The sequence below is a fragment of the Sminthopsis crassicaudata genome, chromosome 5, assembly GCF_048593235.1.
Source record: "Sminthopsis crassicaudata isolate SCR6 chromosome 5, ASM4859323v1, whole genome shotgun sequence".
Classification (NCBI taxonomy): Eukaryota; Metazoa; Chordata; class Mammalia; order Dasyuromorphia; family Dasyuridae; genus Sminthopsis; species Sminthopsis crassicaudata.
Window position 1 is genome coordinate 268,636,443 of NC_133621.1, and position 22,341 is coordinate 268,658,783.

The following is a 22,341-nucleotide window of genomic DNA, read 5'->3' on the forward strand; positions in this document are numbered from 1 at the left end:
TGGTGCTCTATCCACTGAGCCACCTAGATACCCCCTATTTATTTTTCTAAGATGGGACTATTTAAATAATTTATTTCCTCTTCTGTTAACTTGGGCAATATAGATTGCCCATATTTTTGTAGGTACTCCTCCATTTCATTTAGATTATCCGATTTATTGACATATCGTTGGGTAAAATAACTCATAATTATTGCTCTAATTTCCTCTTTGTTGGTGGAAATTTCTCCCTTTTCATTTTTGAGACTAATAATTTGAGTTTTCTCTTTACTTTTTCTAATCACATTAACTAAAGGTTATCTATTTTGTTGGTTTATTTCATAAAACCAATTCTTAGTTTTACTTATTGATTCAATAGCTTGTTTACTTTCAATTTTATTAATCTCCCATTTTATTTTTAGAACTTAAAATTTGGGATTTAATTAGGGGATTTTCACTTTTTCTTTTTTAGATTTAGCAATCAATTCATTGATCTTCTCTATTTTATCCAAGTAAACATCTAGAGCTGTAAAATTTCCCTCAATTATCATTTTGGTTGCATCACACAAATTTTGATATGTTGCCACATAATTGTCATTCAATTGGATGTAATTATTGATTATATCTGTAATTTGTTGTTTCACCCATTCATTCTTCATGATTAGATTATTTAGTTTCCAATTAATTTTTCTTCTATTTTCCTCTGGCATTTTATTGCATGTGATTTTTATTACATCATGATTCAAAAAAAAAAATCCATTTACTGTTTCTGCCTTTATTCATTTGATTTTGTGGTTTTTATGCCCTAATACATGGTCAAGTTTTATATAGTTTCCATAAACTGCCAAGAAAAAAAATATCCATTCAATTTTCTTCAAAAGTCTGTCATACTTCACTTTTCTAAAATTCTATTTATCTCCTTAACTTCTTTCTTATTTATTTTGTGGTTTGATTTATGTGGTTTGAGATCCCTCAATATTATACTTTTGCTATCGATTTCTTTTTGCAGCTCTCTTAACTTCTCCTTTAGGAATTTAGATGCTACAACTGTTGGTTTATACATGTTTAGTATTGATATTACTTCATTATCAATGGTATCAATGGTATCTTTTTTTAACAAGATATAATTTTCTTATCTCTTTTAATTAGATCACTTTTTGTTTTTCCTTGATCTGAGGTCAGGATAGCTATCTTTTTTAAGCATAATAGATTCTTTCTCTAGCCTTTTGCCTTTACCGGAAATGTGTCACACTGCTTTAAATGTACTTTAAATCTTGTAAACAACATATTGTAGGATTCTGGATTTTAAAACAGTTTGCTATTCGATTCCATTTTATGGAAGAGTTCATCCCATTCCCATTCACAGTTAAAATGCCTAATTCTATATTTCCTGCCATCTTATTACCCCAAATTGTATTTTTCTCTTTCCTTTCCCTCATTCCCTCTTCCCTAGAATTTTGCTTCTGACCACCACTTCCCTTAAATGGCCCTCCCCTTTTATAGTCCCTTTCCCTTTCTTATACTTTCCCCCCACTACTTATGTTTTCCCTTTTCATGTCATGTTTCCCTTCTCACTTCTCACTTCTCTACAAGGTGAGGGAAGTTTCTCTGTGAAACCAAATAGTCTGATATTCTCTCTTTGAGCCACATCCAATGAGAATAATATTCATACAATGTTCATCCCCTTCCTTTCTTTCCCTCAATTATAATAGGTCATCTTTGCCTCTTCTCCCTCAATTATAATAGGTCATCTTTGCCTCTTCATGAGATGTTCCCCTCATTTAACTTCCATTTTCCTTTTTTCCGGTATAACCCCATTTAACTTCCATTTTCCTTTTTTCCGGTATAACCCCCTTCCTCTCTGTAGTTTATTTTTTATATTTTCACAGTAAAACCAAATTATACGTGCATTCTCTTAAGTATACCCATAATGGAGATATAGTTCTCAAGAGTGCATTTATTTTTACCTTTTTATGCTTCTTTTGAGTTCTGTATTTGCAGTTCAAATTTTGGGGTAAACTCTGGTCTTTTCCTCATAAATAACTGAACTTTACCTGTTTCACTGAAAGCTCACCCCGGAGAGATGATGATCAATTTTGCCTGATAATTGATTCTTGGTTGCATTCCAATTTCCTTTGTCTTTGAGAGGATCAGATTCTGGGTCCTTTGAGCTTTTAAGCTAAAAGCTGCAAGGTCAGGGGTAATCCTACTTGTGGCTTCTTGGTATTTGAGGCTGCTCGCAATATTTTTTCCTTGGTCTGATAGTTCTGAAATTTAGCTCTTTTATCCCTTGGAGTTTTCAATTTGGGTACTCTTTCAGGAGGTGGTGGATGAATTGTTTCAGTGGCTATTTTATTCTCTAGTTCAAGGACATCACAGCAGTTTTCCTTGATGATTTCCTGAAAGATAATGTCGAGGCTCTTTTTTAATCATGGTTTTCATTTTCTTAGATTGTCTCTTCTAGATCTGTTTTCCAAGTCAGTTTTTTTTCCAATGATATTCTCATATGTTTTTTCACTTATTTTTGTTTTTGCTTGACTGATTTTTGATGTCTCATTGAGTGATTTCCAAATGGAAATGTTTAGTGAATTATTTTCTTCAGTTACTTTTTAAATTTTCTTTTGTATTTGGACAATTGAAATTTTAAATGAGTTGCTTTCTTCTATGATTTCATTTTCATTTCACTAATTCTGTTTTTTAAGGAGTTGTATTCTTTTTCCATTTTACACATTTTGTTATTCAAGGAGTCCTTTATCCATGTTTTCAAATCTGTTTTATAAGGGTTTTTTCTTTAGAAAATGTTATGGTTTTGTTGTTGTTGTTGTTGTTGTTGTTTGTTTTTTTGTTTGTTTTCCAAACCCTCTTGCAATGTTCTCATTTCATTTCCCCATTTTTCTTCTCTCTTTTAACATTTTGAATTCTTCCAAGAGAACCCTGTAAAATGTGAACCAATTCATATCACTTTTTGGGGCTTCATCTCAAGATGATGTGCTTTTAGTTTCTTCAGGCTTTGACTCTTCTCTTTCTCCATAAAAAAGTATCTATGGTCAGAATTCTTTTTTACCTTTTTGCTCATGTTTTAAAAAAAAGTTTGAGATCTGCCTTTAGGGTAAAGGGGAGATTATCCAAGCTTCATCTATAAGCAACAATGGCCTCACTGGATCAGTAGTGACTAACTTCCGGTGCTGAGTGGGCCTGGCCATGTCCCGTGACTATTCTAAGGTATAGGGACTCACTATTTGTCTTTTGTGTTTGCATTAGATGGCTTACAGCTAATCTGCTGATCTATTGGCTTACCATCAGGTCAGAGTTGCCAGCACTGCTATAGATTCCTCTAGTTGATTGTGTGGTGCTGTGGAGGTGCCACCACCCTGGGTCTTGCACTGCCTTTTTACTTGGCCTGTCCTCATTGCACCAGCTCGCACTTGGCCTCGCTCCCTCTTTGCTTGATTGAAACAGATCTTTTCTGGAGATATTCCAAATTATCTTCTGCTGGAAATTTGTTACACTCCAAATATTTGTGAGTTCTGTCACTCCAAAATTAGTTCAGAGGGTGAATTTGTTGTTAATTTGAGTGACACGGGGAGAAGTCAGAAAAAAAGATATGTATCTTTTCTGCCATCTTGGTTCAGCCCCTGCTGTTTAAAATTTTTATAACAGATTTTATTTCTAAGACTTTCTTCTCCCTGAAAATTAAGTTGTAAAAGGCAAAACTCAGAAGAATATAACTTGTCTTGAAGCCCATTCATTCAGTGTACTTTTTGTTCCTAATAGAAAAAGCATGGATAATAGCTTTAAAAAGGCAAGAGCCTTATTATGTTAAATATCCCCAGAAGACAAACCTCGCACTGTGTGGAGAGAAGGAAACAGGAGCAAGAATTCAAGTCCATGAGAAATATCCCCAAATTTGGTAATATTTTGCCTAGGAGAAAATGAACTTTCCCCATTTCTCCCGGCTCCACAGAAGCCCAATCGGTAATTCTATCTATTCAGGATAATATTTAGCACAACAGCTAGTGAGGCATAGCTTACTTGAAACAGAATGAAGGTGTTGGTCGAAAATTATAACAATTGAGTCAATTGACAAGCATTTCTCAGGTACCTACTGTGTTTCAGGTTACTATCCTAGATGCTACCATACAGTCACAAGAGTTGGGACAAGGTTTGTAGATGAGGGTTCAGAGTGATAACTAAAAATGCAAACTAAAGAACTCAGCTCACATCAGCTATTGCTTGCAGAAATCATTAAATTTTAGGTTTTAACAAATGAAATTAATTTGTTTGTTTCTTGTCCCATTAAAAGCCAATGAAGTCAGTGACAGATTTTTATGGACATACTTAAAACCAAAATTGAAAATCTACAAAGCAGAATTTATGAAAATATTCTAAACCTGGTTGTGTTTATAGGTCTTCTGCCTAGGCATTCATCATTCAGTTATGTAAATTGGACTTTGTATAATGTGGGAAGCATAATACTCTTTCCTAATAATGCACCTGCAATTAAGTTTGTTAACAAAAGGACTGTACACTCATTATTATGATTTTAACTAATATGATATAAGCAGCAATAATCATCATTTTAAGGAATACTTAGTAGTTGTTGTTGATCATTGTAGAAGTGGCACAAGGTATATAGGATTGGACAATAAAAAAGATCTGAGTTTAAATCCAACCTCAAATATTCTCCAAATGTGTGACCCAAGACAAATCATCAATCCTTTTTAGTATCAGTTATTTGATCTGTAAAATGGGAATAATAATAGTAGCTCCCTCACCACCAGAATGTTGTGAGGATTAAATGGGGTTTACATATAAAAAGTACTTTTGAACCTATGTAAATGCTAATTATTAGAAGAATATTCTCAGCAAGATCTTCTCTGAGAGTGATGTTGAATTTAAAAGCTGATTTCCCCAAGTTTGGTACAATTTTGCCTAGGAGAAAATGAATTTTTTTAACTTCTCCTGGATCAGCTGATGCCCAGTCAGTCATTCTTTCCATCCACTCAAGATAGATATTATCCTAGCAACTACTGAGGCATAAGAACTTGAGCCAATGACAAGCTTTCACTTGCTATAGTTATTTGTACAAGTATCCACCCTGTGTTTGGAAGATTATCTTTCAAAAGAGGTTCTTGGTTAATCTATATAATAGCCCTCTCTCTCCAATTCCAGGGACTAGTCTATATTTTACTGTAGCCTTTGGTTTCCTAGGCAAAGAAGTAAAATATCTTATAAAAACAACTCAAAGATGGACCAAGGAGCTTTGTCACCAAGCAGAAAGAAAGTGTTAAACCATAAAGAATTATAGAAGGATTAGGCTGGAATCCAGTAAGGAATCGCTATTAGATATTTTAGGAAAGTAATATTCAGTTTTTGCTGTGCTGGTCTTCACCAGTCCAAGACAAAATTCATCATTCAGCAGAATTTTCTTTGTGATTTTTTAATGTCTGTCTTTTTTTCTCTGCCTATTTTTCTTTTTCAGTTTCTGAAGGGGATGAACTGAGTGAAGACCTCTCACAAGAATTGGGCATTGACTTATGCCCTAATTGTGACTTGAGACTTTTCAGTAACAGATTGAGGCAAAAGTTGCAGGGGTTTGATTAGTGATTATATTTCCTTCCTGTCTTTCCTCCTCCTTTTCATTATCATTAAGAATGTGTCATCAGCTAGTATTCTTTGTTTCTGGGATAGATTTTTAGGCTCTGAATAGATTATCTCATTAGGATGTAAGCCTGGACTCCAGCAGCCAATGGGAGAAAAGGGAAAAAAAGTTGTGGAAGCTTCTACATTAGGCTCTATACAATATTGTATTTTCAGCTTGTGCTTTGCACTACTTTACTGACGATACCTTCTCTATTGGGAGTTGCCCTTTCTTGTGAGATCATAATAAATCCATTTTGCTTTTAACCTTGAGAGTCTCTGATTTTCATTTGGGAAAGTGTCAGTGCTCTTCCACAGTTTCCATCTCTCCTCCTCTTCCTATGAAAATGATTTCCTTTGTGCTCACTTGTAGCTGTTGCTGCAATTACAATTATATTGGCATAAGTATTGGGTTCTTTTTGTTTTTTGTTTTTTTGTTTTCTTTTTTTCTGAGGCAATTGGGGTAAAGTGACTTGTCTAGGACGACACAGCTAAGAAGCATTAAGTTTCTGAGATCAAATTTGAACTCAGGTCCTCCTGGTTTCAGGGCTGATGCTCTATCTACTGGGCCACCTGCTTGCCCCAGCATAAATATTTGTTTTTATTTTGTTTGCATATGATTGTGCACTCAATGTAGCTTGTGAAGCTGACATGCAACTAACTATGGCTCGATTCTCTGCTGCTTCTGATAATTTTTGGCCTTTCACCAAGAAGAAAACATAGTTTGTCCATCAGTCAGCAGCACACCACTCATATATGGAAACACCATTCCAGCACATGGAGAAGCTTTGAATGCTGTGGATAAATTCTCGTATCTTGCCATTAATTCTGAGGTTAATACACCCTTTGCCAGAGGTAGCTCAGTGTTGGGGAGGCTCTGAGGACAAGCTTGGGAGATGAGACTTATTAGACTAATTACCAAACTGAAGGGCTATAGAGCTGTTGTGCATGCTTCATTATTGTATGTCTGTGAAACTTGGACAGTATACCAACACCATGCCAGGAAATGGAATCACTTCCATTTGAATTGTCTTAGGAAGATTCTGAAGCTTCCATCAAGTAGGATAAAATATTAGACAGTGAGGTCCTTTCTCTCTCTCTTTCTTTCTTTCTTTCTTTCTTTCTTTCTTTCTTTCTTTCTTTCTTTCTTTCTTTTTTTTCTTTCTGAGGACACTAAAAGCCGATTGTCTCCAGAGGAATCCCCTAAGGGGGATATGAGCTGCTCCTCAATACAAAAGAATCTCATAGAGGAAATCAAAAAGGCTCTCACAAGAGACCTAGAAGAGAAATGGGAAAAGGAAAGGGAAGCTTGGAAAGAATGTCTGGAGAAGTTATCCAGAGTGGAACAACTCCAAGGAAAACGGGATTAGTGAGCTGGGAAAAGATTACAGCTCTCTCTAAAACTAAAATGGATGAAATGGAAAAAAAAATCCATAGAAGAAAAAAACTCACTTAAAAACTCATTTGGACAATTACAAAAAGATATAAAAAAGTGAGTGAAGAAAATACAACATTGAAAATTAGACTTGAGCTAGTAGAAATGAATGACTCAGAAAGAAACCGAGAAGTATTCAAGCAAAACAAGAAAAATGAAACAATTGAAAAGAATGTCAAGTACCTTATTGGAAAGACAACAGTCCTGGAAAACAGATCCAGGACAGACAATTTGAGAATAATCAGACTCCCTGAAATATGTGAGGAAAAAAAGAGCCTGTACACTATTTTCAGGAAATTATCAAAGAGAACTGCCCAGACATTTTGGAAACAGAGGGTAAAATAGACATTGAAAAAATTCATCCTTCACCTACAGAAGGGACTCTGAAATCAAAACACCAAGAAATATATTGGCCAAGTTTAAGAACCATCAAATGAAGGAAAAAAACTATTGGAAGCTGCTAGAAACAAGCAATTCAGATATGGAGGAGCCACAATAAGGATAACGCAGGATCTAGCAGCGTCCACATTAAAAGACAAAGGGCCTTGAACATGATATTCAGAAAGTGCTATGAAGCCAAGAATAATTTACCCAGCAAAAATGAGCATCGTTTTCCAGGGAAGAAGATGGATATTTAACGAAATAAATGAATTCCATCTATTCTTGATGAAAAAACCAGACCTACACCAAATGTTACAGAACTCAAGAGATTTCTAAAAACATAAAAAGAAATCTTGAGAACTATATTTCTGCCATAAAGATATGTAAAGAACACATGTATAATTTGTCCTAGAAACTAGAGGTGGAAAGGGAATAATATCATAAAAAAGGGTAGAGTGGTGGTACTATAACTCATGAAGAGGCAAAGGTAACCTATTCTATCTGAGAGAAAGAAAGGAGGGAGATGATAGTGTGTGTCAATAGACCTATTCAATTTATGGTGAAACTTCTTCCACTGCATGGAAAAGTGAGAGGGAAGCAGTAAGCTAAGGGGAAGGCAATACAGATATTGTAAGAAAAAAGGGGTAAAATAGGAAAAGGAACTTTAAAGTGGGGGAGAGATACTAAAAAGGGGAGGGCTGTGAAAAGCAAGTGGTGTTCACCAATTTAATACTGGGTAGAGGGTAAGATGGAAGGAAAGGAGAAAAGCATAAGGAGGGGTTAACAGGATGGCAAGCAATATGGAATTAGTCATTCTAACCATAAAGGTGAATGGGGTAAACTCTCTCATAAAGAGGAAGCAGTTAGCAGACTGGATTAAAAGTCAGAATCCTACTATATGTTGTTTATAGGAAAAACACCTGAAACAGGGTGATACATTCAAACTAAAAGTAAAAGGGTGAAGCACAATCTACTATGCTTCAGGTGAAGCCAAAAAAGCAGGAGTAGCCAGCCTCATCTCAAATAAAACAAAAAAATTGATCTAATTAAAAGAGATAAGGAATGGCATTATATCCTGCTAAAGGGTAGCATAAATAATGAAGCAGTATCAATATTAAACATATATGCACCAAGTGGTAGAGCCTCTAAATTCTTAAAAGAGAAATTAAGAGAGCTGCAAAAAGAAATATACAGCAAAACTATAATAGTGGGAGATCTCAACCTTGCACTCTCAGAATTAGATAAATCAAACCACAAAATAAATAAGAAAGAAGTCAAAAAGGTAAATAGAATACTAGAAAAGTGTGATATGATAGATCTTTGGTGAAAGCTAAATGGAGACAGAAAGGAGTATACTTCCTTCTCAGCAGTTCATGGAACCTATACAAAAATTGATCATATACTAGAACATAAAAACCTCAAAATCAAGTGCAGTAAGGCAGAAATAATGAATGCATCCTTTTCAGACCACAGTGCAATTAAAAGTACATTTAATAAAAAGCCAGGGTAAAATAGACCAAAAAATAATTGGAAACTTAATAATCATAAACTAAAGAATGATTGCGTAAAACAGCAAATCATAGACATCATTAATAACTTCACCCAAGAAAATGACAATAATGAGATATTATACCAAAATGTGTGGGATACAGCCAAAGCAGTAATAAGGGGAAGTTTTATATCTCTAGAGGCCTACTAGCATAAAATAGAGAAAGAGGGTCAACGAATTGGGCTTACAACCAAAATTGCTAGAAAAGAAACAAATTAAAACCCCCAGACAAACACAAAATTTGAAATTCTAAAACTAAAAGGTGATATTAATAAAATTGAAATTAAAAACCTATTGAATTAATTAATAAAACTGAGTGGGTCCTATGAAAAAAGCAACAAAATAGACAAACCCTTAGTAAACCTGATTAAAAAAAGGAAAGAGAAAAAGCAAACTGTTAGTCTTGAAAATGAAAAGGGAGAACTCACCACTATTGAAGAGGAAATTAGAACAATAGCAAGGAGGTACTTTGCTCAACTTTATGACAATAAATTCGATAACTTTAATGAAATGGAATATAGTTTGCCCAGATTAACAGAGGAAGAAGGAAGTAGTCTAAATAGTCCCATCTCAGAAAAAGAAATAGAACAAGCTATTAACCAACTCCCTGAGAAAATATCCCCAGGACCTGATGGATTTACATGTGAATTCTACCAAACATTTAAAGAACCACTAACTCCAATGCTATATAAACTATTTGAAAAAATAGGGATTGAAGGAGTTCTACCAATTTTTTTTTTTTAATGACACAGCCATGGTACTGATACCTAAACCAGGTAGATTGAAAACTGAGAAAGAAAACTATAGACCAATCTCCTTAATGAATATTGATGCTAAAATCTTAAATAAGATATTAGCAAAACGACTTCAGAAAATCATCCCCTGGATAATACACTATGATCAAGTCGGATTTATACCAGGAATGCAGGGCTGGTTTAATATTAGGAAAACTATTAGTATAATTGACCATATTAATAATCAAATTAATAAAAAAAAACATATGATCATCTCAATAGATGCAGAAAAATAATTTGATGATATCTAACATCCATTCCTACTAAAAACACTTGAGCATATATTAAAAACTGTCAGTAAACATCATATGTAATGGCGATAAACTGGAATCTTTCCCCATAAGATCAGGAGTGAAACAAGGTTGCCCACCATCACCATTACTATTTGATATAGTACTAGAAAAGCTAGCCTTAACAATAAGAGCCAAGAAAGAGATTCAAGGAATTAGAGTAGGAAATGAGGAAAAAAAACTATCACTCTTTGCAAATGACACGATGGTATACTTAAGAGAACCCCAGAGACTCTGCTAAAAAGCTATTAGAAATAAGTCAGAACTTTAGCAAAGTGGCAGAATACAAAATAAATCCACATAAATCCTCAGCATTTTTATACATTACCAAGACAATCCAACAACATGAGATACAAAGAGAAATTCCCTTCAAAATAACTGTTGATAGTATAAAATATTTGGGAATATATCTACCAAAGGAGAGTCAGGAATTATATGAGCAAAATTACAAAACACTTGACACAAAAATAAAGTCAGATTTAAATAATTGGAAAGACATTCGGTGCTCTTGGATAGGCCGAGCGAATATAATTAAAATGACAATACTCCCTAAACTAATCTATTTATTTAGTGCTATACCAATCAGACTTCCATAAAACTATTTCAATAACCTAGAAAAACTAACAACAGAATTTATATGAACAAGAAAAGGTCGAGAATTTCAAGGGAAGTAATGAAAAAAAAATTAAGTGAAGGTGGTCTAGCTGTACCTGATCTAGAACTGTATTATAAAGCAACAGTCACCAAAACCATTTGGTATTGGCTAAGAAATCGACTAATTGATCAGTAGAATAGGTTAGATTCACAGGGCAAGATAGTGAATAAAAATAGGCATCTAGTGTTTGACAAACCGAAAGATTGCAACTTTTGGGATAAGAATTCATTATTTGACAAAAACTACTGAGAAAACTGGAAATTAGTATGGCAGAAACTAGTTATGGACCCACATTTAACACCACATACTAAGATAAAATCAAAATGCTTCCAAGATTTAGGCATAAAGAACGAGATCTAAATAAATTAGAGGAATATAGGATAGTTTACCTCTCAGACTTGTGGAGGAGGGAGGAATTGGTGTCCAAAGGAGAACTAGAGACCATATTGATCACAAAACAGAAAATTTTGATTACATCAAAATAAAAAGTTTTTGCACAAACAAAACTAATGCAAACAAGATTAGAAGGGAAGTAATAGTTAAGATTCTGATAAAGGCCTCATCTCCAAAATATACAGAGAATTGACTTTAATTTATACGAAATCAAGCCATTCTCCAATTGATAAATGCTCAAAAGATATGAACAGACAATTTTCAGATGATGAAATTTAAACTATTTCCATTTATATGAAAGTGTTCCAAATCACTATTGATCAGAGAAATGCAAATTAAGGCAACTCTGAGTTATCACTACACACCTGTCAGATTTGTTAAGATGACAGGAATAAATAATGATGAATGTTGGAGGGGATGCGGAAAAACTGGGACACTGATGCATTGTTGGTGGAGTTGTGAAAGAATCCAACCATTCTAGAAAGCAATCTGCAATTATGCCCCAAAAGTTATCAAAATGTGCATACCCTTTGACCCAGCAGTGCTACTACTGGGCTTATATCCCAAGGAAATACTAACGAAGGGAAAGGGACCTGTATGTGCCAAAATGTTTGTGCCAGCCCTTTTTGTATTGGCTAGAAACTGGAAAATGGATATCCATCAATTGGAGAATGGTTGGATAAATTATGGTACATGAATGTTATGGAATATTATTGTTCTGTAAGAAATGACCAACAGGAGGAATACAGAGAGGCTTGGAGAGATGTTGAGTGAAACGAGCAGAAATAGGAGATCATTATATACTTCAACAGTGATATTGTATGAGGATGTATTCTGATGGAAGTGGATATCTTCAACATAGAGAAGAGCTAATCCAATTCCAATTGATCAATGATGGACAGAATCAGCTACAACTAGAAAAGGAACACTGGGATATGAGTGTAAACTGTGAGCATTTTTGTTGTTGTTGTTGTTGTTGTTGTTTGTTTTTCTTCCCAGATTATTTTTACCTTCTGAATACAATTCTTCATTTGCAACAACAACAACAGCAAAATTCGGTACTGCACATATATATTCTACCTAAGATATACAATAAGATATTCAATATGTATGTGAATACCTGCCATCTAGGGGAGGGGATGGAGGGAAGGAAAGCAAAAAAAAAAACTCAGAACAAAAGGGACTACAAGGGATAATGTTGTAAAAAAAGAAATACATATGCATATTTGCTGTCAAAAATGTTATAATTATAAAATTAATAATAAAAAAAAAGGTTAAGTGACTTGACTAGGGAAACCAGGGTCACCTAGCTATATATATTAGGAGCAGGATGTAAAGTGAAGTCACCTATTTATTTGCTATGTCTCTAACTTGTAATCTAAATGTAATTTGAAATAATAAAAAGGAAAATAGTTCCTTTCCTTGAAATAAATAAATAAACAAACAAATAAAGAAAGAAAGAAAGAAAAAAAGAAAAAAAATTACATTCTTTTGCAAAGCCAATTTTCTTGTTGCACCATTATATAAATCTTTCAGTTTCACAAACAACTGATTAACAACATTTTTACCTTTCTGTTCCCTTTGTATTCTTCCACCTCCTCCAAAATCATGTCAAAGATATCCACTAGAGAACCAAAGCCAACACCAGAACCATCCTCTTTGATAGCTTGTTTTGTACTTTTGTCATAAAGTCTCTTTTCTTTGCATCAGAAATCATGTCATAAACTTGAGAAATCTGTTTGAACTTTTCTCCTTCATTTGGATTCTTACCTGGGTGAGGTTTCAAGGCTAGTTTTTTTTTTTTTTTTTTTTTTTTTTGTTTGTTTGGTTTTTGAGAGCCAGGGAGTAACACTCACAGTATGCCAGGTTCAAAATGTCTACGTCTGGGGTGGGTTAAAAGAGGACCTCTAGGAACTGGTGGGGATGTTGGGGGATCAAGTGGGAGAAAGAGAAGATTAGGAGTTGGGGGCACTTTGTTTGTCCAGCATGGGCAGAGGCAGTTGCAGCACTCTGATTCTCCCCAATTTTTCTGTAAAGTTCCCAAGTCCTTTCTTAAACTAATCTGTCAAGTGTCCAAACTGCACAGAGTGCAAATCTGTGGGCTGATCACACTGTTCTAAGTGCCTTATGGACACTTGCCAAAAAGCCCTTTATGGAGAAATCACACAGACAAGAACTCACAAGGTGCTCAGAAAAAGCAGTACAGAGACACTCTCAAGGTTTCAACTTGAGAACTGATTACATGACTTGAGAGACTTAGAACTGCTCTTCATGGCATGCTCTCCTTAGACAAATGTGCTGTATGAGCAAAATAGGACTGAATTAGTGCAAAAGAAGTGGGAGATGCACAAGGTTAGAGAAATCACCTCAAATATTCATAAGAACTATTTGTGTCTTGTAATGTTTTTTTTTTTTTCTCTAAATTATAATCATTCTTGGAGTATGTTTCTTGGGGAGCTTTTGGAGGCAGCCTTAGTTTTAGTTCATTTCAATAATCCCAAATGCAGCCAGGAGTCCAAAGCCTTTACTGTCTCTTTCCAAATCTTATCTCCTTCATTTGGGGCTTGGCTAGTTGTCTGAAGGCCTTCCAGATCTTGGTTTCAGTGTTCTCCCGAGGACAGCCTACCACCACTTCTCTGTCTTCCTTCGTTCTGCCCGACTTGTGAATCTCCTTGACCAAATCCTGACTCTGAATCTCCCAAAGTCCTCCTTGGCCCTGAGAGCTTCTTTCTTATATGCTGCACATTGAGCACACACCAATCATTTCATCACTAGGAAACCATTATTTATTGTATGATTAAATCAATGCTAAATTACATTTAATCATCGTCTCCTCAATTCTACTCAGTACCTTGTTTCAAGTTCTGGCCCATAACATCTCCTTGTAGGATCAGATCAGTCATACTGAACCATGCTAAATTAGATAATTGTTATCTTTATCCATTCCATGTCTTAGCACCTTGTAAGAATCCTAACAGTGTCTGACCTGTGGGACAAGATTCCAAGGTCACATTGATCTGATCCGCCAGTCAGATGCATTAATTTGACACTAACATAGTAATGTCATTTTGGTCCTCTTTGAAAATGGAGGAAAACAACCATTACCTCTAGCACCATAGAATATTTGCAAAGTCAGGGCTAGGGGAAAGAAAATCAAAGGAAAGCTTGTGGGCCTTGGAGAAATCTAGCTAAATGTGCTTATGCTAGATTCTATATGGGAAGGCACCCACTCACTTTACAAGAGTTCTCTGTGGAGAATCTCTCCAATAATTAACATCATCATTGTCATCATGAGTAACATTTATATAGTGCTTACTACATGCAAGTCCTGTGCTAAGCATTTTGTGAATGTTATCTCACTTGATCCTTATTACAGTGCTGAGAATTGGGTTCTATTATTCTCCCCATTTTACAGATGAGGAAACTGAGGCAAACAGAAGGTAAGTGTCTTGTCCAGGATCACCTAAATAGAAAGCATGTGAGGCTGGACTTGAGTTAAGGTCTTTGTCACTCCCTGTATTGCATTCAATCCACTGAGCTCTACAAATGGAAAGGGCTCCAAAATTATGCTAACATCCCCATATCAAATGCAATGACTAGCTACATGTTCCTTGGGAAAAGCCACAAAGAACCGCAACCTCCACTAATTTTTGCCCTTCACCTGCCTTTCCCCTTTCCCCAATATTCAATTTTGAGAGAAGTCTGACATTCAAATAGCAGAAAAAAAGCAATTAAATTGGAATCTGTTAGAGCATCCATTGGCTCCTCCTCTCCCTTTTCCTTACTTCCACCCTACTTCAAAGGGAAAATGGCTAGAGTCTACCTGAGTGTTGCTTTTGAGTAGCTAGGTTTTCTCCAATGGAAAGAAATGTAAAATATCATCCCATAATTCAGATAATAGGACTTTTTTTTTCCTTTCCCATAGAAAACAATGATGAGCAGAGGTGAATTAGAGTGTACATTAAATGAACAATTTAAATAGGACTTGAAAATTCAACTGGAAGCCAAGCTGTAGGAAGCTTAAAGTAAGTCTGCACACATAATTCTGTTTGACAATTGTTTAAATTAACAATTTCACATTTTCATGAAGAAGGTTCAATCAAACTGTGTTTGTGTGTGTGGGGGGGAGGTTTCCAAGGCAGATCTTTTCCAGTGGCTTCTCTTTCTCATATGCCAACTCTTTCTTTTGCTGCAACCTGCTGCTACCACTACAACTGACCACTTCAGTAAACCCTATAGTCACAATTTCAGTGGCCTTTTATAGCCTCATTATCTTTTGAAATTTACAAGATCACCTGGGCTCATTCATCTTGTGGTTTTGACTCAGTCCCCTGTTATGGGCCAGAGCTTGAAACAAGGTACTAAGTGGAATTACAAGGTAGAATGGAGAAGACAATGGTTCAATCTAGTTTAGCATTGATTTAATCCTACAACAAATAATGTTCTCCTAGTGATATCATGATTGGTTTTTACTCAGTGTGGAATGTATATGCAGAAGCTCTCAGGGCCAGAAGAGACAAGCACACTAGAAGAGGTAGGAGGCTGAGACAGATTCATTCCATTGTCCACCTTTATCATGGCTGAAGCACAAATCTTTGGATTTGGGGAGATTCAGAAGCCAGAGAAGGCAAGCGGGAGCTCAAGTTCTAGGAACCAAAGAGAGAGCTAGGCCTCCAGAAATCTAGCTGAGCCCCAAGTGAAGGAGACAAAATTTTGAAAGAGACAATAAAGGATTTGGATTTTAAGCCCTGCTACTCATGTGGTGATTACTGAACTGAAACCAAGGCTGCTCCCAGAGACCCCAAGGAAACCTCAACAGAAAACATTACATTTTAGAGACCATATTACATTTTGGCACCTAAACGTGGGACCAAGGACCTTCATCTTTGAACCCAAAATTAGAGTGAGTACAAGAAGGAAACTTTATTAAGGGCTAAACTAGTATTTCAGCTGAAATGGGACAGATGCTTAGAAAACAGCCTTCTTTTGCAATAAAGGTAAAATGTGTAGTGAGCATTGTCATATTTATGAAAAGCCAATGTTTGAGAGTAACTTGGGAGCAGATCAATGAATTTTTAGAAACAGTACAGTACACATATCCTTGGTTCTCTAAGGAAAAAAAAAATTGAATCCAAATGAGTTGAAATTAGCAGGAGAGCAATTATCTGAATACTACAATGATAATGGAATTGACTCAATATCCAAAGAAACACTTGATACATAGCATTTAATACAATTGGCTTTAAGAAATAAGTATTAGGGTAAGAAAAAAGAGTAAAGAGCAAGGGAGGGAGGATCAAGAAAAACTAGGTGAAAAGCATGAAGAATTAGATAAGAATGGAGTTAAGTTCAATTCTTAGTGTGGTAGTTCACAACAAGAGAAATTAGGGTATTTCCCAACCCCTGACCTACTTCCCTCAACATTTTATGGGTAGAGGGAGAAGAAGAAGGGAAAGGGGCAGTAACACATTCAGCATCACCTATGAAGCAGCCTATGACAAGATTACAAAAGGGACTGGTTAAGGCAAACAAAGGACAGGATATATCTATCTGATTTAATAAATGGATACCTGTGATTGAAGTGCTTGACTCTTAGGTCAACAGTAAGATACACTGCTTTTGACCTGGAAAAAAAAAAAGATTTGAAAAAGGATTGCACACTTCATGGGGCTATATCATCTTATATTAAGATGTTACTAGACAATCTGGCTTATGAAATCTTAACCCCTAGTGATTGGAAATCCATAACAAGGACATCTTTAGAAGCTGGACAAAACTTGTGGCTTTCTGAATATAATGAATTATGCAGGACACAAACCCACCACAAACAGAAAACTGAAGTTAATGTACAGATCACCTTTGACCAACTAGCAGGTGAAGGTCATTATGCAGACAATTCAACACAGACTAACTATCTCATAGCAGCTTATGAACAAATTGCTACTGCTGTAATAAAAGCTTGGGGCACCCTCCCAAGAAAAGATCGAGGGGAAGCCTTCATAAAAATAGAGCAAGGTTCCAATGATTTTTTTGCTGATTTTGTGGGACGTTTGCAAACAGCTGTCACAAGAACCATTGGAGAAAATGCAGCTACAGGAATGATGAGAAGACAGCTGGCTAAGTAAAATGCTAATGAGGATTGCAGAAGGTTTATATGGGAACTACACAAAGATGCTCCTTTAGAGGATATCATAAGACACTGTGCCACAGTAGGCACAAAATGCTTATTGTACTCAGACTATGATGAACATGGGAAGACGGGATCCCTCTTGACAAGGGACTTCCAGAGATACTCTCTGATGTTTTCAATGTGGGAAAGTTGGACATCTGAGAGCTCAATGTAGGTATAGAGATAGAGTGAGAAGATAGAGTGACACAAAACCTAAAATACTATGTCCAAAATGCAAATGAGGTTTCCACTGGGACTCAGAATGTAGATTGACACAGGGAAATGAGAGGCAGGGCCCAGCTCCAAGACATCAAATAAAAAACAGATGGGACATGATGACAGCCAAGGTTACACCTTTAGAAGTTCAGGATTCTGATGTGATGAATCAGAAAAAAAATCAGATGGGAGTAAGGGATTATAATTGGAGAGAATACAGGCTTTTTTTTAACCCAAAAGAAGGGCAGTGTCCAGTGCGATCAGCTCCAATGTCATTGCCAGGTGTTGAGGAGAAATTTAGCAAGTGGTAAATAGAAGGGACTAGATAGGTTAACTGCTTGGGGAAGAAAGTTTGCTTGTATTTCTACAGATGGAGAAAGAATCAGATGGGTGCCAATGAGCCATATCCTCCTTGTCCATCAGACAGAGACAGAAAAAGGGGAAAAAAATCTCAAAACAACGGAGAAGAACTAAAAGCAGTCAGGGAAGGTGTGATCACCTCCTTTTTTGGTTCTCCTTGAACACCACCTTGAGAAGTCAGGGAGCTCATGACCACCTATGTTCTAAAAACAAAAGAAAATGGGAGATGTTATGGGCCAGAACTTGAAACAAGGTACTAAGTGGAATTAAGGAGACAATGGTCAAATCTAATTTAACATTGATTTAATCCTGCAACAAGTAATGGTTTCCTAGTGATAAAATGATGGTTTGTACTCAGCTGATAAAGCATATAAAGTACTGTGTAAACCTTAAGGTATGAAGTATGTGAGAGCTATTAGTGTCACCAAGAGAAATTATTTGTCCATTTACATCTGCATTCATTAAAAGTTTATGAAAATGTTTTTCAAATTCCACAAATTTCATACTAGGTTTCAGCCTAGTATGTCATTGTAATGCTTGAAAAACTGAGCAAGATAGAGATTAGAGAACAATTTAACAATTTATTTAATAGAGAGATTTCCTGGGACCAAATGGATCATGGTTGGTCCCAGGGCTGACTGAGACTCTCTTCTCAAAGAATGTGTCCCTGAATGTGGGATATAAGATGGTTTTATAGGGTTACAAGACCTGTGACATAATGGGGGAGGTCCCTGGATGGGTACATTCATCCCATCAAACATTAAGTTGGAATGCTTATAACCTGAGCAGAGTAACTAAATAAGACAAGTAGGGAAACTGGGTCAGGACATCAAAAAAGAACTGTGCCACAAAGAACATGACCTGTAAGTCATGACATTTTAATTAATGATTTGCCTCTATATTTGAATATCCATATACTAGATTTACCTGTTTATCAGATCATATACATTGATCTTCTCCCCAATAAGTAGTATCTGTATTTTCAAATAATTATATAATTCATGACCACTTTTCTGTCCACAATGTATAGATAGTATAATATGTATATGATAATGGAGTCTGTTACTTGTTCAGGGGCCTTTAAACAAACCATTGTCCAAATCTGTTGAAAGTATATCGTAGTGCTAAATGTTAGGCATTTTATCCATCACATGCAATTTAGAGACAGTATTGAAGTTCTACAGGATATCAGGTAAGGCACAAACAATGGAGACTATGCCTTAAATAGATATTGTTGGAGCCATCTCACAAGTATAACCTAGATGTTGACCACAGGATTTACAAACTGGATCACAAGTAATCCCTACAGAGACCAAAAGACCTACAGGCAGAATTGATATTTTGGTTTGTTGGAAAGAACGACTAGAAGGAAAAGCAAGGGAGGGGAGGGGGAGGGAATGCAGGACTAGAGGGAGGGAAAGAGGGACTAGGAGAAGGAAAAGAGAAGAAAGGAGGAGGGGGAAGGGAAGGGGAAGAAGAAAAGGGAAAGAGAAAAACGAAGAAGGGAGGGGGGAAAGGGGAGACAAGGGAATGGAGATGAAGAGGGAGGAAGAGAAGACAAGATGACAAGGAGAACTATCAGCAGCAGCAGCAGGAGCAGCATGTATCATTTCTGTATTTTTAGGTTCAGTTAATCTGGAGCTGAAAGAAATCAGTATGAGCCGATGTGCACAGGATACATTTCACATCATTAATGGAACATAGGCACAGGGAAAAGCAGGAGAGGGCAAAAAAACAAGACTAGCAAGAGCATGACCTGCATTGTTTCCTTTTGAAGAAATTTTCTTACGTTTGGGACGTTGAACCCAAGTCAGTAAAACAAAATACTGGGACCTTCTACCCACATTATAGCAGACCTCATCAAAATCCCTCCAAGTGACTTAAACTTCCATAAAAACACAATACTCGGAGGCAATCTCATTAGCCCACACCTGAATGGGGCTTTTATCGTCTATATAGCCTTAGGGTATGTTTAAATCTTTATGTTTATATTTAAACTAGAAGGGGTATCTCTTTCCATTGCATAGAAAGTGTTGAAATCCTTCCCTTCTCCCTCCTTTAATAAGAGCACCAATAAGGAAAATTAAATTCTGTAGGGATGGTCTTGAACCGAGGGCTACATGGTTGACACCAGATGTGTGGCTGTCTGTCCGGTACAAATGCTTCCCCGACACACTTACGGGGTAGGAAGAATCAGAAGAGGCACTGGACTGTATTTGTCCATCTGGGCCCCGAGGGTCGCTTCCTTCAGTTTCACAGAATTGTTAAAAGGACTGCAAGAACCTTGGGAGATTATCGAGTAGAAGATCATTTTACAGAAGAAACCAGGCTCCTAGAGGAAGTGCTTTGCTCATTACAAAAGTAAATAAAACAGGTCTCGAGATTTGAACGCAAGAGCTCCAGGTCTCACCCATCCTCGTGCCCTCGAGCTTTGGACTCCTCGAGCTGAGAGCTAACGGATTTGGCATCCGTGCGCTCACCAGTGCGTGCCTTGACCCTTTATCGCATCCTCGTGAACCTCTGACCTGATAAAGGCATCACTTTCCCTCCGGCCATTGCCAGGATTGCTATCAGCTCTAGTGCTGAATCGGTTATTAACTGTTGCGAGTTCACAGATCCCCAAATCTCGAGTCTCGGGTTATTGACATTTCCCCTTTTAATTCTCCCTTTGTTTCCACTTTCATTTTCCCTTTATTTCCCCTTTTAATTCCCCTTTGTTTCCATTTTAATTTTCCCTTAAATACCCCCATTGAATTCCCCCTTTAATACCCCCTTTTAATTCCCCTTCTGAGTAGGCTGAGGGGCGCGAACGAGGACTCCTCAGCCTAAAGCCTGTCTCCGCAATGAAGATTTTCAATTTCTGCAAGAAGAAGGGGCAATTTCCATCTCGCCCCTTCAAGCTTTCGAGTTCCTTTGGGGTCCAAACACCCTACCCCACCGAAGGATACCTGATCCGGAGCAAGGACCTCAGGAAGATCCACAAAGCTGCCTTGCGTGGAGATGTGGCGAAGGTGCAGCAGCTACTGCTGCTGGGAAAAAACGATGTGAATGATCTGGATAAAGTGAAGCGGTAAGAGCAAAGGTTGGGTTAGAAGGAGAGAAGGGAAAGCCCAAACCCTAGGTAAGACATCCCTGCACAGGAGTAGATGAAGTGCATCCCAATTAACCATCGGGAAATCAAACCACTTCAGCACCTAGGACAGGGTCAGGATAGCAAGTCCCAAAAGCGGGCTTCACTTCCCCTTCCTACCTAGCCACTTTTAATGAATTGGAAACTCCATTTGTCATTTCGTCAGGCCAACATATTCTTGATCAGTAGCAACGTGGAAGCAAATACTATTCCCATCTGCTGAATTGTTTACAGGTCTAAAACGATTTTGTCAGGCTATACTTAAGAATATTGGGGGATTTTCTTGGGAAACTTAATGGAATGTTTTGCCATTTCCTTCAACCCCCTTTTGAGGGATAGGAAATTGAGGCAAACAAGGTCAAATAACCTCAGGGTCACAAAACTTTACTTATCTAACATCACATTTGACCTCAACAAGAGTATTCCTGACACCAAGTCCAGAACTCTTGTTCATTGTGCCACTTAGCTGCCCTGGGCTGGTGAAATATGGACACGATCTATGAAGAATGAAAGATTCAAGGCAGAAAATTAATTGTGCTTTTATTAAGACCTGTGTTTTATATAGATCTATAGATATAGATCTATAGATATAGATATAAATATATATATAGATAGATAGATAGATATAGATAGATATATAGATATAGATACAAAGGAATAGTGCAGTAGGGATTGACCTTATGCTAAGAGGTTAATCAAGAAAGGGACTTAAGCAAAGAAGCCTAAGAATCTGATACTTGGGAAGAGAACCAGGAGAAAGCAGTGTTACACAATTTAGAAGGGAATATTAAGGAGAAAATGAATGCACTTTCAAAGACACCAGAGGTTACTAAAATGAGAATAAAGAAAAATATTTGTTAATTAAGAGATTCATTAGATTCAGTGAAGAATTTAGAAAAAAACCCTTAATTTTCTGACATTCAATTACAAAAGACAGGAGAAATGGGGGATGATAGTAGGCATCAGTTGATCAAGTGTAGTTACTTTGGGGAAGGGGGGAGAAGACAAGGGGATTTTTGTAGGCAAGCAGGGAAATATCCAGGATGCAATGAAAGATTGAAGATAAGTGACAAGAGGAATGGTAAGTATTATAGAATGGTATCGCTTGTATACAAAGAGGCATTTTTATTGGCAAGGAAAAAGACTACCTCTTCATATGAGATAGGTAAATGAAAAATAATGGTAGAAGATATTTAGATGAGTTAGGTGAGAAAGAGGGTGAAAGAGGGAGATCTCAGGAAATGGTCTCAATTTTTTTTCCCCAGTAAAATATGAGTAGGTTTTTTTTTTAATTAGCTGAAAAGGTGAACAGAGTATACTATGGGAGGTTTGAAAAGGGATGAAAAGATTTGG

The 22,341-nt window shown here is 36.6% G+C and overlaps 1 protein-coding gene across 3 annotated transcripts in view; it reads left to right on the forward strand.

The window, feature by feature from the left end:
* The window catches only part of LOC141544616 (uncharacterized), a 109,960-nt gene that overhangs the window by 19,669 nt on the left and 67,950 nt on the right, over nucleotides 1–22,341 (forward strand). For all 3 annotated transcript variants that reach the window (XM_074271010.1, XM_074271008.1, XM_074271009.1), the window contains exons 3-4: nucleotides 15,039–15,138; nucleotides 20,654–20,928. In XM_074271010.1, the coding sequence (XP_074127111.1) occupies nucleotides 20,702–20,928 (227 nt within the window). In that variant the 5' untranslated portion in view covers nucleotides 15,039–15,138; nucleotides 20,654–20,701. The remainder of the gene's footprint in view (nucleotides 1–15,038; nucleotides 15,139–20,653; nucleotides 20,929–22,341) is intronic.